The sequence below is a fragment of the Garra rufa genome, chromosome 21 (genome assembly GCF_049309525.1).
Source record: "Garra rufa chromosome 21, GarRuf1.0, whole genome shotgun sequence".
Lineage (NCBI taxonomy): Eukaryota > Metazoa > Chordata > Actinopteri > Cypriniformes > Cyprinidae > Garra > Garra rufa.
In genome coordinates this window covers 23,391,849-23,408,186 of record NC_133381.1, presented here as the reverse complement: position 1 = coordinate 23,408,186, position 16,338 = coordinate 23,391,849, and the positions used below count along the sequence as shown (strand labels likewise).

General features: G+C 29.1%; 1 protein-coding gene across 1 annotated transcript; it reads left to right on the top strand.

Annotated features, from left to right (window-relative positions):
- The first annotated feature begins 4,162 nt into the window (after positions 1 to 4,162).
- LOC141295735 (transmembrane protein 151B-like) lies at positions 4,163 to 15,958 on the top strand. The gene is made up of 2 exons (XM_073827002.1): positions 4,163 to 4,577; positions 14,070 to 15,958. The coding sequence occupies exons 1-2, from the start codon at positions 4,500 to 4,502 to the stop codon at positions 15,540 to 15,542; spliced, it is 1,551 nt and encodes a 516-aa protein (XP_073683103.1). The 5' UTR covers positions 4,163 to 4,499; the 3' UTR covers positions 15,543 to 15,958.
- The last annotated feature ends 380 nt before the right edge of the window (positions 15,959 to 16,338 follow it).

The window sequence follows — 16,338 nt, the reverse complement described above, 5'->3', positions numbered from 1 at the left end:
ATATTAGTAAACTATGTTGTATTGCCTTTAGGGTGATTTTAATTTAAAAAAAAATATATATATAAAATATTTAACTACAAACTAAATTCTGACAAATTTCTTTAGAGAGCTTAATTTCTCATGACCTATTTATATGAATAAAAATGCCAATGAAACATTTAAAGAAGTTTTTTGGCATTTTGTGCAAAACAATGTTTTTGCACACAATGAAAAACAATGAAAAATTCTTAATTCGTGCACACAGTAATATTTTACATAAAAAAGAATGCAATATAGTGAGAATATATAAAGTAGAGAAAATATATAAAAGATATCTTACTTAAAATGTATTTTTTTAGAAATGCTGGTAAAATATGTTGTATTGCCTTTAGGGTGATATTAAATAAATAATAAAAAAAAATTAATGAAATAAAAAATATATAGACTATGCTGTACTGTACTGCCTTCATGGCGATTTTAATTAAATAATAAAATAATAATTAAACAACAACATAATTTTAATTTTATTTTAATTTTATTTTATTTTAAAAATCCTTTTTTTAATCTTCAATGCTGTCATTATGTGTAGATGGACAGTACTAACAATGACCAGAAGGTGGCGCTGTAGTCCGTCTTTAAATTCTGTCCTGTATATCGCTATGCGTGGTGTATGATTGATTACAGCCTAAATGATCTGACAGATATCGACAAAATGATCAAATACTGGACAAAACTTCGGCTGAAGGTTTAAGTAAATGGTATTTTACATTTGAAAGGTCAAATAACTCCATCACGTTTGTCACAAGTATTTTCATCACAGGTGTATGTCATCTAAAATGAGCAGATCATGTGACTTTCGGTGAGGGAAATCACGTTTTGAAAAAGTAGGTCGTAGCACATATTCTTTACAGTCTGAATATGTGTGCTGAACAATAAAGATACGGACTGTAAGAGACAGCTTTGTGTACGTAAACCAGAGGGAGAGGTAGATTATGACGTCAGAGCATTAATTATGACGTCAGAAAGAGCAAAGCAATGCTTTCAAAAGAGGAAGGATGAATTTGAACATTGAACAGAAGGGAAATGCATAAAGCATTTATAACAAACTAAATAAGGCTGAAAAGCATGGTAATAATTCGATTGTTTTTTAAATTCTGTGTAAGCCATTATGTTGTGGTGAAGGAGAAAATGCAAACTATTATTAGTATAGGTTATATTCTACTGAAAAATACACAAAATTGTTTCAAACAAAATGTTATTTTATTTTATTTTGATAAAACAATTTTATTTTAATAAATATAAATGTACAGATATTATATAAATAAATGATAAAATAAAATGAAAATATAAAATAAGGAAAAATATTGTATGTATTTGATAAAATGCTATTTTATATTGATAATTTTTTTATTTTAATAAATATAATAAAATATGTTATATGAATAAATTATTTTAAAAACACAATTACTTAATTAATAATTGAAATGAAAAAAATACAAATATAATGTATTTTCATTTTGATAAAAAATGATAAAATAAATAGAAAAAAATACAATATATAAATAAACTACAGAATAAAATGTGCGGAATTTATTTTCTTTAACGTTCTGCTGAAAAATGCTAATAAAATGTATGTATTTGATAAAATGTCTAAAATGATCACAAAAAAGATAAAATACATAAATGATATTATATACTTTACGGAAAAATATTTAATTATTAAAAAGGTCATGTAATGTAATTTCATTTTGATAAAAAAAGATTTTTAAAAAATATATAAATTACATAAACTGCAGAATAAAATATATTATTTATTTATTTTATTCTATGCAACCCATTATATGGTGATGAATGGGAACATGCAACCTGGCTATTGTTAGTTGAATATTCTGCTGAAAAATAGAAATTAAATTGTTTTTGATCAAATTTTATTCTATTTTGATCAAATATAAAATAAAATTAATTATTTTAAAATAGATTATAAAATACATAAATTATATTATATAAATAAAATCTAAAATAAAATGCACAGAAATACATTTCTTATTGTAACCCATTATTGATGAATGGGAACATACAAATTTGCTATTAGTAATACGCTAATATTGTTAAAATGTATGTATTTGATAAAATATTATTTTATTTTGATAAAACAATTGTATTTTAATAAATATAATAAAATACATTAAATATATATTATATAAAAAAAATCAAATAAATAGAAAAAATAAATTATAAAATACATAAATTATATTATATTACATAAATAAAATCTTTAAAAAAAGTACACAATTATTTTTTTTTATTCTATGTAATAAATGGGAACAAAAAATTAGGAAAAAAATTATCAAAAAATAGGAAAAAATTTATGATAAAACATACATTTCATTATATAAATAAAATCTAAAATAAAAGGCACTTTTAAAAATGTTTTATTCTATGTAACCCATTATTGATAAATAGGAACATACAAATTCACAATTATTGATGTATGTATTTGTTTATTTTAAATTGTATTTTAATAAATAGAATAAAATAAGTAAAATATATTATATTTAAAAATCGAACAGAATTATTTAAATAATAATTTAAAATGTGATTTGTTTTTAAAAATGTTTTTAAAATACACATATTTCATTTTAATCAAATAAATAGAATTAATAAATAAATAAAATAAATTATAAAATATATAAATAAATTAATTAAATCTGCAGATTTTTTTTTTCCTATGCAACCCATTATATAGTGACAAATAGGAACATGCAAACTGGCTATTATAACTATTATTAATAGGCTAGGTTAATATTGTCCTGAAAAATACAGATAAATATATGTTTTTGATTTTATATTGAAATTGATGTATTTTGATCAAATAAATAGAACATGCATATTACAAATGGAAAAGCACAATTTCTATTTTGAAATTGTTTTGAAATTTCTATTTTGAAATTATTACATCTTTTTAATAAATATTTTTTATGTATTTTGATCAAATAAATAGAACATGCATTTTAAAAATAAATAAATAAATAGAAATAAATAAATAAATAGAACATGCATATTACAAATGGAAAAGCACAATTTCTATTTTGAAATTGTTTTGAAATTTCTATTTTGAAATTATTACATCTTTTTAATAAATATTTTTTATGTATTTTGATCAAATAAATAGAACATGCATTTTAAAAATAAATAAATAAATAGAAATAAATAAATAAATAGAACATGCATATTACAAATGGAAAAGCACAATTTCTATTTTGAAATTGTTTTGAAATTTCTATTTTGAAATTATTACATCTTTTTAATAAATATTTTTTATGTATTTTGATCAAATAAATAGAACATGCATTTTAAAAACAAATAAATAAATAGAAATAAATAAATAAATAAATAGAACATGCATATTACAAATGGAAAAGCACAATTTCTATTTTGAAATTGTTTTGAAATTTCTATTTTGAAATTATTACATCTTTTTAATAAATATTTTTTATGTATTTTGATCAAATAAATAGAACATGCATTTTAAAAATAAATAAATAAATAGAAATAAATAAATAAATAGAACATGCATATTACAAATGGAAAAGCACAATTTCTATTTTGAAATTGTTTTGAAATTTCTATTTTGAAATTATTACATCTTTTTAATAAATATTTATGTATTTTGATCAAATAAATAGAACATGCATTTTAAAAACAAATAAATAAATAGAAATAAATAAATAAATAAATAGAACATGCATATTACAAATGGAAAAGCACAATTTCTATTTTGAAATTGTTTTGAAATTTCTATTTTGAAATTATTACATCTTTTTAATAAATATTTTTTATGTATTTTGATCAAATAAATAGAACATGCATTTTAAAAATAAATAAATAAATAGAAATAAATAAATAAATAAATAAATAGAACATGCATATTACAAATGGAAAAGCACAATTTCTATTTTGAAATTGTTTTGAAATTTCTATTTTGAAATTATTACATCTTTTTAATAGATATTTTTTATGTATTTTGATCAAATAAATAGAACATGCATTTTAAAAATAGGAAAGCACATGCATGAAGTCAAGGTCATGTGCAATCCTCAGCAGAAACGACTGGGATAGATAAACAACACCTCCCTCTCTCTCTCTCTCTCTCTCTCTCTCGTCCCCGTTACCTGGATCTGAGCTGCGCATCCGTGTGGATTCATCTCGCGCCTCATTGTCATTCACTCCGCGTTCACGTGCTCGTGTGGATGTGGATGCGCTTGGCATTTCCATACGCGTTCTGCGTCTCGACGTGGCTCGGATCCGCTTCTTTTACTTCCAAAACACAAATCCTGAGGGAAATGTTCTCGCTTTCCTGGACAGCAAACAATCCCTCAAGTATTTGTTTGTTCTTGGACTCGTAAGGACACAGAAGCGCGCTCTCGTGGGCAGGATGCTGCCTCGCTGAGGAGCCGTAATGGAGAGTGATGGATGACACATGGCTGTGATGCTCCAGGATCATCTTCATCATCATCATCATGTCTCCGGCGGCTCCGGTAACGGACAGTAGTGCTGTTGATGTCCACCACGAGCAGACGGACGCGCCGCGGGAAGCGGTGAGTTCAGCCGCGGCGCGCGCGTTCCCATTTCGACGCGATGTGGGGAAACCTTTGTTACAAACCGTGACGAAAGAGAACGAATAAACGCTGGGTTCTGTGAGTTTTATCAAAAGGCTAATTAATGCATTGCGATTTATGTTTAATTGACTCAAACATGCGGTGGATTGTGTGTGTGGGGGTTCGTGCACGTGAGTGAAAGGAGATACACACAAAGATTCCTATCTGTCTACTGTAGACTACTGTAATAATAGACTGTATAAACCAATTACACGTTCAATTCAGTGGCAGACAGTAAGAGAGTGGATCTCAGGAAACTTCATAGGTCATGGTCATATTTCATCACAAAAAAAATAAATTAAATAATACGATTTAAAATATCAAATTCAAATTCAGAAATAATTAAAAAAAACAGCTATAAAATATAGCTTGAAACATTTTTATATATGTTTATATTTTAAAAATAAATTAAAAGTGAAATGAAAAAACAGAATTATTTAATAACTCTAATATTTTAGAAATAGATTATAAAATGAAAATTAAAAAAAAGATTTATAAAAAATTAACATTTTTATTATTTTTGAAAACACAATGTAAATAATACAATTTTGCAAATATATTTTGCACATGTAATTAAATAACAATAATTAAAAATGCTATAAAAATATTGCTTGAAACATTTTTATGTTTATATTTTAATACCCGATTCACATTAAAATAGGTTATATAAATAAATTATAAAATAAAATTAAAATTAAAATAAAATAAAAAAAAGAATTATTTCATTAATAATTATTTTTGAAAATACAATGTCATCCCATTTTGATAAATTATCACAAAAATAGGAAAAGAATTAATGATAAAAAAAAAACATTTTATTATATAAATAAAATCTAAAATAAAATGCACTTTTTTCTATGTAACCCATTATTGATGAATGGGAACATACACATTTGCTATTAGTAATAGGCTAATATTCTATAAATACAGAAAAATGTATTTGATAAATTATTATTTTATTTTGATTAAAGCTTTTTTTTTAATAAAATTTAATAAAATACAATAAACATATATTATATAAATAAATTATAAAATGAAAAAAAAATACAATACAAAAAAAATACAATGTAAATAATACAATTTAAAAAAATATATTTTGCAAAAATAATAAAAAAACATGCTACAAAAACATTGCTTGAAACATTTGTATATGTTTATATTTTAACACCCCATTCACATTTCTGTTTCTTTAAAATAAATTAAAATATATATTAAATAAATAAATTATAAAATAAAATAAAAATTAAATAAAAAAAACTGAATTATTTAATTAATAATTAAAATGTCATTCCATTTTGATAAAAAAAAATTGGAAAACAATTAACGATAAAATATATTTTATTATACAAATAAAATGCACAATTTTTTTTCTATGTGACCCATTATTGATGAATGGGAACATACACATTTGCTATTAGTAATAGGCTAATATTCTACTGAAAAATGCAGATAAAATGTATGTATTTGATAAAATATTATTTCATTTTGATAAAAAAAAAATTGTAATAAATATAATAAAATACAATAAATATATATTATAGAAATAAATTATAAAATAAAATATACATAAAAAAAATTAGCAAAAATAATATTTAAAAAAACTTAATTTAAAATGATTTTATCTTATTTAGGAAATTATATTTTGATTTTAAAAACTGCTATTAAATTCTAACTATTCAGCATTATTATGAATAATTAGTATTTTATGACTATTTACAAATGTGTTTTATATAATTTATAGTATAATTTAAATTTAGGAGGTTGATCATGTAAATAGTTTTTTTATATTTTATTATAAATTCTTATTAAATAATTATTAAATTAGTGTATAATTAATTTACATAAAAATATTTATGTACATAAATTATATATCTTTTTATTATTATTAATATGATTATTATATAATTTATAGTTTAATTTTAATGAAAATAATGTTAATAATTTAAATATTTTATTCAAATCATTTTTTAATTACTGTAAAATGTATTTACAGAAATCATAAGCTATTATTATGTTATTATTATATAATTAATAGTATAATTGAAATTCAAGAGTATGCCTGTTTTTTATGAAAATAATGTAAAAAATATTTTATTGAAATTCTTGTTTTATTAAAATAATGATTGAATTATTGTATGATTTATTAACATAAATTATATATTATTATTATTATTATTATATAATTAATAGTTTAATTCAAATTTAACAATATGCTTGATTGTTATGAAAATAATATAATTTTATTTTTATATTTATTTTTTTATATATTTACAGAAACTATATATACTTTTTCATTATTATTATAGAATTAACAGTATAATTTAAATGTAAGAGCATGGTTGATTTAAATAAAACTAATGCAAAAAATATTGTAAAATATTTTATTAAAATAATTCTTGAATTATTGTGCAATTTATTTTATAATTATATATAATTTTAATAATAATTTTTCCTTTAAGCATATGCCTGATTGTTATGAAATTAATGCACAAAACTCTGCAAATTAAAAACATTTTTTTTTTTTTTATAATTTTATTAAAATAATTTATTATTACTTTACATTTTGGGGTGAAATGTGACCTGTATTTTGCAAAAATCACCAAGTGACATTTAAGTTGTTTGTGATGATTTATAATATATATTTCAGACTTTGAGAGTACATAAAGCTTTAAAACATTGCTTATTAAGTTCCAACTTACATGTCACCAACACACAGGGCCTCGCTGATGATCTAAACCTCATGAATTGGCAGCGAGGTCAGCCTCAGTTATGTCACTTTACTAAAACACTAAAATAGCCCGAATGAAAGTGGGACGCCTTGCTCACACCTCCTAAAATACACAGGGTGACAGCAGCAGAGAATCCTCACTATATGAGAGCGCGAGTTTTCTCTGGGACCGTCTGACAGAGCCTCATTAAAGAGGCTTGGTTTCACTGTTCAAGTGCTTTAGAGAACAACAGATCTGTCCCTAGTGCTTCAGCTTTCATTCAGCAACTAATACAGTTCACCTAAGAATGTGAGGAAATGTGTTTGCTCTGTTGTGGTTGTCTTATCTTATGCTCTACACATCATTTAGCTGCTGAAAGATGGTGATTAACTGGTTTGATAATTATTTCCTCAGAAGTGCTTAAGTGTAAAATGCCCCCCTGGGTCACTGAAAGCTTTTTAGTTACTAATTAGTGCCTGGAATTGATGTGCACAAACACTTTCAGTTAAAGAAAAGTGATTTGTCTAATTGTAATCTGTTTACAAATTCATATATTCAAAGACCAAATTACACTCTTTTTTGTCTAAATGGTTTCATTAAGAAACTTTAACATCTGAAGAATCTTTCTGTTTCACAAAAGGTTCTTTGTGGCGAAATAAGGTTCTTCAGATTATAAAAAGGTAAAAAAAGAAATGGTTCTTTAAAGAACCTTTGACTGAATGGTTCTTCTATGAAGAATGTTTTAAAGCATCTTTATTTTTAAGAGTGTAGCGTAACTTATGAAGATCATTCAGAAAAAGAGGTCGCTGATGTTTAGTAACTAGTTGAACTATTTTTTTGGCATTAACCTAGTTGTGGTTAGGGTCAGGTTTTTTTTTACGTTTTAAATTAGATTTTATATTTTTATATCAATTTATTTTATAAATGTTTTCATGTTAAATTTGGTAAAAATGTTGTTGTTTTTGTCATTTTTTCATTTTAAATATTATTTTAATGTATTATTTTAATTTAATTTAAATTATTTATTGCTTCCATTGCTTCCAACTAAAATTTCATTTTATTTAACTTAATATTTTTTGGTTTTGGTATCATTGATTTTTTTTGTTAAAGTTTTGAATTTGATTTTATTTTTATATTTTATATCAATTTATTCTAGAATTGTTTTCATTTTAAATTTTGTAAAATTTTTGTTGTTTTTGTCATTTTTATTAGGTTTTTTACACATCTATATAAGTTTGAGATATTATTTAATTTTAATTTAATTTTTATATATTATTTTAATTTAATTTAAATTATGTATTGCTTCCATTGCTTTCAACTAAAATTTAATTTTAGTTAACTTAACATTTTTGTTTTTGGTAATTTTTATTAGTTTTTATTTTAGTTAACTTAACATTTGTTTTTGTTTCATTGAATTTTTGTTAAAGTTTTAATTTAGATTTTATTTTTATATTTTATATCAATTTATTCTAGAACTGTTTTCATTTTACATTTTTGTTGTTTTTGTCATTTATATTAGTTTTTTTATATGTCCATATACGTTTGAGATATTATTTAATTTAATTTTAATTTAATTTATTTTTAAATATTATTTTAATTTAATTTAAAAATTGTATTGCTTCCCTTGCTTCCAACTAAAATTTAATTTTAGTTAACTTGACATTTATTTGTTTGTTTTTGGTAATTTTTATTAGCTTTTATTTTAGTTAACTTAACTTTTTTTGTTTTTGGTATCATTGAGTTTTTGTTAAAGTTTTGAATTAGATTTTCTTTTTATATTTTATATCAATTTATTCTAGAACTGTTTTCATTTTAATTTTTTTTTTAATTTTTGTTGTTTTTGTCATTTATATTAGTTTTTTATATGTCTATATACATTTGAGACATTATTTAATTTAATTTTAATTTAATTTATTTTTAAATATTATTTTAATTTAATTTAAAAATTGTATTGCTTCCCTTGCTTCCAACTAAAATTTAATTTTAGTTAACTTGACATTTATTTGTTTGTTTTTGGTAATTTTTATTAGCTTTTATTTTAGTTAACTTAACTTTTTTTGTTTTTGGTATCATTGAGTTTTTGTTAAAGTTTTGAATTAGATTTTCTTTTTATATTTTATATCAATTTATTCTAGAATTGTTTTCATTTTAAAAAATTTTTAAATTTTGTTGTTTTTGTAATTTTTATTAGTTTTTATTTTAGTTAACTTAACATTAGTTTTGAAGTTTTAAATTACATTTTATTTTTATATTTTTTATCTTTTTATTTTATTTATTTTTTATAAAAAAACAATATCTCAAACTTATACAGACATATAAAAAACTAATAAAAATGTCAAAACAACATTTTTATTAGTTTTTTATATGTCTGTATAAGTTTGAGATATTGTTTTATTTTAATTTTTTTTTTAAATATTATTTTAATGTATTAATTTAATTTATTTAAATTATTTATTGCTTCTATTGCTTCCAACTAAAATTTCATTTTAGTTAACTTTTTTTTTGTTTTGGTATCATTGAGTTTTTGTTAAAGTTTTGAATTAGATTTTATATTTTTATATGAATTTATTCTATAAATGTTTTCATTTTACATTTATTTTTTTGTCATTTTTATTAGATTTTTATATGTCTATATAAGTTTGAGATATTTAATTTTAATTTGATTTAATTTTTAAATATTATTTTAATTTAATTTAAATTATTCATTGTCTCCAACTAAAACTTTAACTAAAATAAAAATGAAAACTGAAAATGTAAAACCAAAAAATAATTCAAAATATTAATACAAATTATAATAAATAATATTTATTATATTATAATACAATAACACTGTTTGCAACTTGCTTGAAAAAACAAAAACACAAATGAGAGTATTATGCATTGTGTATTAATGGCTGAGAAATACTTCATAAGGGCTACTTGTCATAAGTGTTGCGGTTCCCGCTGAGAGCTCCGGTCGTGAGGGGCTCCAGGGGCCGCGCTAAAAGGTAGAGCGGATAATTATGGAAGAACTTAATCAATTATTTAATGCCAGCTGCCATGTTAAGGGCATAAGACAGCCATGCAATCACATACTCCAGAAACAGCTAAATAAAAACCTGAGAAGTTTGTTCAGCATGAATATGATGTTTGCATTTTGTGGATTAATCGTTCTGTCAGACTATAAGGCTTTTTCGGATCCATCAACAAAATGCTTCTAAAGCAGAATCAATGAGGGTAATGAGATTTTTACTGGGTGGTTTACAAGAATTTTATTTTCTTTGTGATTATTAGTGAAATCAGTTTTTGAGTGAAAATTGTTTTAAAGTAAATCCTACACAAGGTTTAAAAAAAATGATCAAAAAAATTAATTATATATATATATATATATATATATTTTTTTTTTTTTTTAAATTATTTAAACATTTTTAATATGTCATACATTTTAATATAATTTGGTTGAATATAATGCAACTTTTAGTTTTGTCCCTCGACCCTCAATCAAGATTTTTAGCCCTTCGTATTAAAACATTTGTGGACAACTGACATAGAAGAACAGTTTTTTCTTAATGTGAAGAACATTTTAATAATCTAAAGAACCTTTTTCCACTATACAGAACAAAGACATTCTCAAATATGTAATAATTTTGGAAATTTTCTATTTATTTGTTCGTTTGTTTTTGCTAAAAGAAAAAAAAAAAGAATATTTAGGATACATTGGACACTATCCAATGTTTTAGGAAGAATTTAAACTTAAATAATTCTTGAGAAGTCTTTAGAAAAAAAAAAAAAAAACAGGACAGAAAGAAAAGAACATTATTAAGAATATTTTGTTTTCCAAAAATATTTCTTTACTGTTAAGTTAGAAAAAAAGAAGAAAGAGTTTTGGGTTGTAGTTAAATGTTTGGAAAAAGATTTTCCATGCTTTGTGGCACTTTATACTGAATGTTATGAGGAGTTATGAGGTCCGGCTGACAATTTGAGGATCCAATGGCATCAGGAGGTTTAGTCACAAGCTCTTTTGAACGCTTTTAATTGGTCAAAAATGTTCAGTGTTAAGTAAATTGTTGTTTTGTAATTTATTTTTGAAAAGCAAGACAAAACTGTAAAAAGGTTATTAATATTTAATTTATTCAATGGTTAAAAAAAATTGGCATAATACATGGCTGGGGACACTAAAAACCGCGTTCGGCCTTCGGCCCAGTGTTGAATTTTTTTCGGTTTCCACTGGTACGCAGTGAGCGTTTTCAATTCATTCATACGGAAGTTGAGCTTAAACGTTTGCGTGGTGCATTATGGGATTGAAAGAGGCACAGAGAAAGTGTTGAGAGTGGCTGAGAGCTGCAAAAATGTTGGGCATTCCTCAACTTTATGCAAATGTCGAGTGCAAAACGCCAGGCGACAACCAATCGCTGTGAAAAGTAGGCAAGGCAAGATTTTGACGTATGTTTCTGAGTGTTTGAAGAACTGGTGGATTACTGGTGGAGCTGAAATCACATATCATTGAAAAAGTCATGCAAAAATCAATGCACTTTGCATGCTTTCATTTTATGCTAGTGTTTCGTTTGCCAATCGAAGTTAAAAGACGATGAAATGCAAACAGGGTATAAACATTGTTTTGCCATAGGCGTGCTCTGCCCTAAATTTGACACACCCCAAAGCAGTGGCGTTGTCAGTGGCACTGAGCATGGATTTGACGCTGTAGTAGAAACACATTGTAACAGTGCGTTTCCACTGGTACGCAGCGGGCGTTTTCAATTCATTCATATGGAAGTTGAGCTTAAACATTTGCATGGTGCATTATGGCTTCAAAAAAGTTGGGCATTCCTCAACTTTATGCAAATCTCAAGCGCAAAACACCAGACGACAACCAATCGCTGTGAAAAGTAGGCAAGGCAAGACTTTGACGTATGTTTCCGAGTGTTTGAGGAACTGGTGGATTACTGAGCTGAAATCACATATCATTGAAAAAGTCATGCAAAAGTAAATGCACTTTGCATACTTTCATTAAATGCTAGTATGTTTGCGAACCACCGTTAAAAGAAGACAATGAAACGCAAACAGGGTGTAAACAGGTGCCGTTGTATCGTTGCCAGCGGCACTGAGTGCAGATTTGACGCTGTAATGGAAACACACCGTTATTTGAAGCAATGGAGGACCCTGAACTTCGAAAAATGACTCTAAAGGGGTACCCTGGAGAGTGTCACCAAAGGGTCCTGACTAAGCGTCAATATGTGACGAGTTGTGAGTGAGAACGTGTTGTTTCGGGGTGCTTTCACATCTGTGGTTCGTTTCATTTGGTCCGGACCACGGGCAACAAATGATACATTGTAGCATTTTTCTGCCAATTTGGGTCCTTTTCACACCACACTGATTACTGATTGCGAACCAGTTGAAATGAACCTCCAGTCATGTGACAACATCCACATTTACATTTACATTTATTCATTTCAGCCGACGCTTTTATCCAAAGCGACTTACAATTGGGAATACAACAAGTGATTCATCCTAAGGAGGCAGATCAACATAGGAAGTGTTCAAAAATACCATATATCAGGCGTTGTTAGAAGAGTGCAGGCTAGAAGGAGAAGATCAAGAAAGAGAGGAAAAACAGGCTAGAAGGGAGGATCAAGAAGAGAGGAGAATTTTTTTTTTTTTAATTGAGTCACATAGTGTCGAAAAAGATGGGTTTTCAGCAGTCGTTTGAAAGCTGTTAAGGAGTCTGCATTCCGGATAGGGGTGGGAAGATCATTCCACCAGGCAGGAACGTTGAACGAGAATGTTCTGGACAGTGATTTAATACCTCTCTGTGGTGGTACAATGAGGCGTCTTTCACTAGAGGATCTCAGTCTTCTGGAAGGAGTGTAGATGTGTAGTAGTGAATGGAGGTAGGCAGGTGATGAGCCGGTGGCTGTCCTATATGCCAGCATCAGTGTCTTAAATTTGATGCGTGCTGTAACCGGTAGCCAGTGCAGGGATATGAAAAGAGGTGTGACATGTGCCTTTTTGGGCTCTTTGAAGACCAGATGTGCTGCTGCATTCTGAATCATTTGTAGAGGCTTGATTGTACATGCTGGAAGACCGGCTAAAAGAGCATTGCAGTAGTCCAGCCTGGAGATGACCAGGGCCTGGACGAGGAGTTGTGTAGCATGCTCTACATCCACACCACTTGTTGGCCAATTGTGTCATTGAACATATTTTCTAAACTGTTAAACAATGAGAAGATTGCAGTGTTCTTGTGAGTTTTCGAAAGATGGGACCTAATGTGATCATCAGACCAAATTTATGAGGCTCCGCACCTCCTCACAACTCCAAGTTTGTCAGCGAGCTGCCATGGGGCTGTGTTGCCAAAGGTCAACAAATACTTCTCATCCTATAATGAACAGCGCAGCTGACTACGGAAGCTGGATTAGTTCAAAAAGGTGCAGTACTTTTTGCGGTTGGGTCTGTTTGAGTTCTGATCATGTTCTCACCATAAACTAACCGATCCAGTGTTTGAAAGCGTACCGAGACCACCACTTCAAGGAGGTATCGGTACGCTTCTTTGGTCCGCTTTTAGGGCGCACTCGAGTGCGATTGCTACATTCACACCTGCCCAAACGAACCGCACCAAGAGGGAAAATGAACTCTAGTGCGATTCAACCGAACTAAATGAGGCAGCTGTGACACCACCCTTAGTTTACAGTTTTTTCTTAGGTAAAGTTCTCCATGAAACCAATTCTCTTTATCGTTTGTATCTTTACAGCAACGACCCGCAAAGCAGTCACTGAGCAAGTCCCTGTGCCGCGACTCCCACTGGAAATGCCTCCTCCTGTCGCTGCTGATGTACTGCTGCGTGATCGCCTTGACCTGGTGCCAGGTCACGAAGGTCACGCGCCTCACCTTCGACAGTGCTTTCAAGGGCAAGTCCATGCTGTACCACGACAGTCCCTGTTCCAACGGCTACGTCTACATCCCAGTGGCCTTCCTCGTCATGCTCTACATGATTTATCTGGTGGAGTGCTGGCACTGCTACTCACGCAACAAACTCCAGTTTAAAGTCGACCTGGAGAGCGTCGGCGAGCGGCTGCAGCGCATGCAACAAGCGACACCGTGCATCTGGTGGAAGGCTATTAGCTATCATTACGTACGTAGAACGAGACAAGTGACAAGGTATCGCAACGGAGACGCCTACACGACCACGCAGGTTTATCACGAGCGCGTGAACACGCACGTCGCAGAGGCCGAGTTTGATTACGGAAACTGTGGAGTCAAAGACATCTCCAAACACCTCACCGGACTGGAGAGCTTTCCCGTGACCAAGCTACGCTTCACTAAGTGCTTTAGTTTTGCCAACGTCGAGTCCGAGAACTCCTATTTGACGCAGAGGGCACGGTTCTTCACTGAGAATGAAGGATTGGATGATTATATGGAAGCACGCGAAGGGATGCATTTAAAAAACGTCGAGTTTAAGGAGTACTTGCTTGCTTTTGCGGATCCGGATCGCTTGCCTTGGTACGCATCGCAGTGTAGCTTCTGGTTGGCGGCGGCGTTGACGTTATCCTGGCCGTTGAGGGTTCTGACGGAGTACCGCACGGCGTACGTTCACTACCACGTGGAGAAGCTTTTCGGCTTCGACTACGTCGCCGTTACGCCTCTGGATGAGCGTCCGTTTTGTCGGCACATCCCGCGGGTCAACACTATTGACAGCACGGAGCTCGAGTGGCACATTCGTTCTAACCAACAGCTTGTTCCCAGTTACTCTGAAGCTGTGCTTATGGATCTGGCGCAGCAGTCCAGTTGCAACACGTTCTCGCCGCGTGAGATCGGCGCGGCTGGCGGAAATGGTTTTGGAGGATACCGGCAGAACTGCGAACGCTGTCATCGCTCTATTAGCAGCTCGTCGATTTTCTCACGCAGCGCCTTGAGCATTTGCAACAGCAGCAGTCCGCGTTTGCCTTTTAGCAGCAGTCGGTTTTCGCTAAGCCGCTTGTACGGTTCACGCCGCAGCTGTCTTTGGCGAAGTCACAGTAGTAGCCTGAACGATCCCAGCTGTCCCACGGAAAGCACACGATGTTTGGCCGGACAGTCGGCTAATGAGGAGAGCCCACCTTCGCCGCCGGCCTATCAGGACGCGCTGTATTTTCCCGTATTGATTATTCACCGCAACGAAGGATGTGTTGGTCACGATCACCATTCGCTGCACCATAACGGATCCTGCGTGGAGACTTCATTATAGCGTTTGCATAAGGATGAAAACACAAACTTGGTGTTTCAAATGTATTTGCAAACTAAGCAGACTGGTACAGAAATGTTTGTAAGAAACTTTACTTTTTTCTTCTATATGTGCATTCGCGCAAAACTTTGAATGACACGTGATTGCATTTCTTCATAACAAAAGCAGTCTGGCTTTTACTGACATATTTACACACTTGTGATGCACCATAATCATCTGCCAAACAACTTATTACTTTTGTAATCAACATGAAATGGCATTTCTATGGAAGCTCGTTACCGCCACTGAATAAAAAAAAAAAAAGGTAATTGTGACTTTTTATCTCACAATTCTGACTTTTTTTTCTCACCATTGCATGATGCAAACTCCAAATTCAGACGTTTTTTCTCAAAATTGCATGATACAAACTCAAAATTCTGAATTTTTCCTCACAATTGCATGATGCAAACTCAAAATTCAGACTTTTTTTCTCAGAATTGCGTGATGCAAACTCAAAATTCAGACTTATCTCAGAGTTGCGTGATACAAACTCCAAATTCGGACTTTTTTTCTTAGAATTGCGATACAAACTCCAAATTCAGATTTTATTTTCTCAGAATTGCATGCAAACTTAAAATTCTGACTTTTTTCTCAAAATTGCATGATACAAATTCAAATAACAGACTTTTTTTCTCAGAATTGCATGATATAAATTCACAATTGCAAGATATAAGGTCAGAATGGCAAGATATAAACTCGCAACTGTGAGATAAAAAAAAGTCAGAATTGTGTGTTAATATCTGTCTTTGGAGAAGTCGAT

Bases quoted from the DNA above. Each gene is read 5' to 3' on its own strand.
- LOC141295735 (XM_073827002.1), top strand. From the start codon at position 4,500: ATGTCTCCGGCGGCTCCGGTAACGGACAGTAGTGCTGTTGATGTCCAC. The intron at 4,578-14,069 runs GTGAGTTCAGCC...GTATCTTTACAG, and splicing joins CGGACGCGCCGCGGGAAGCG to CAACGACCCGCAAAGCAGTC.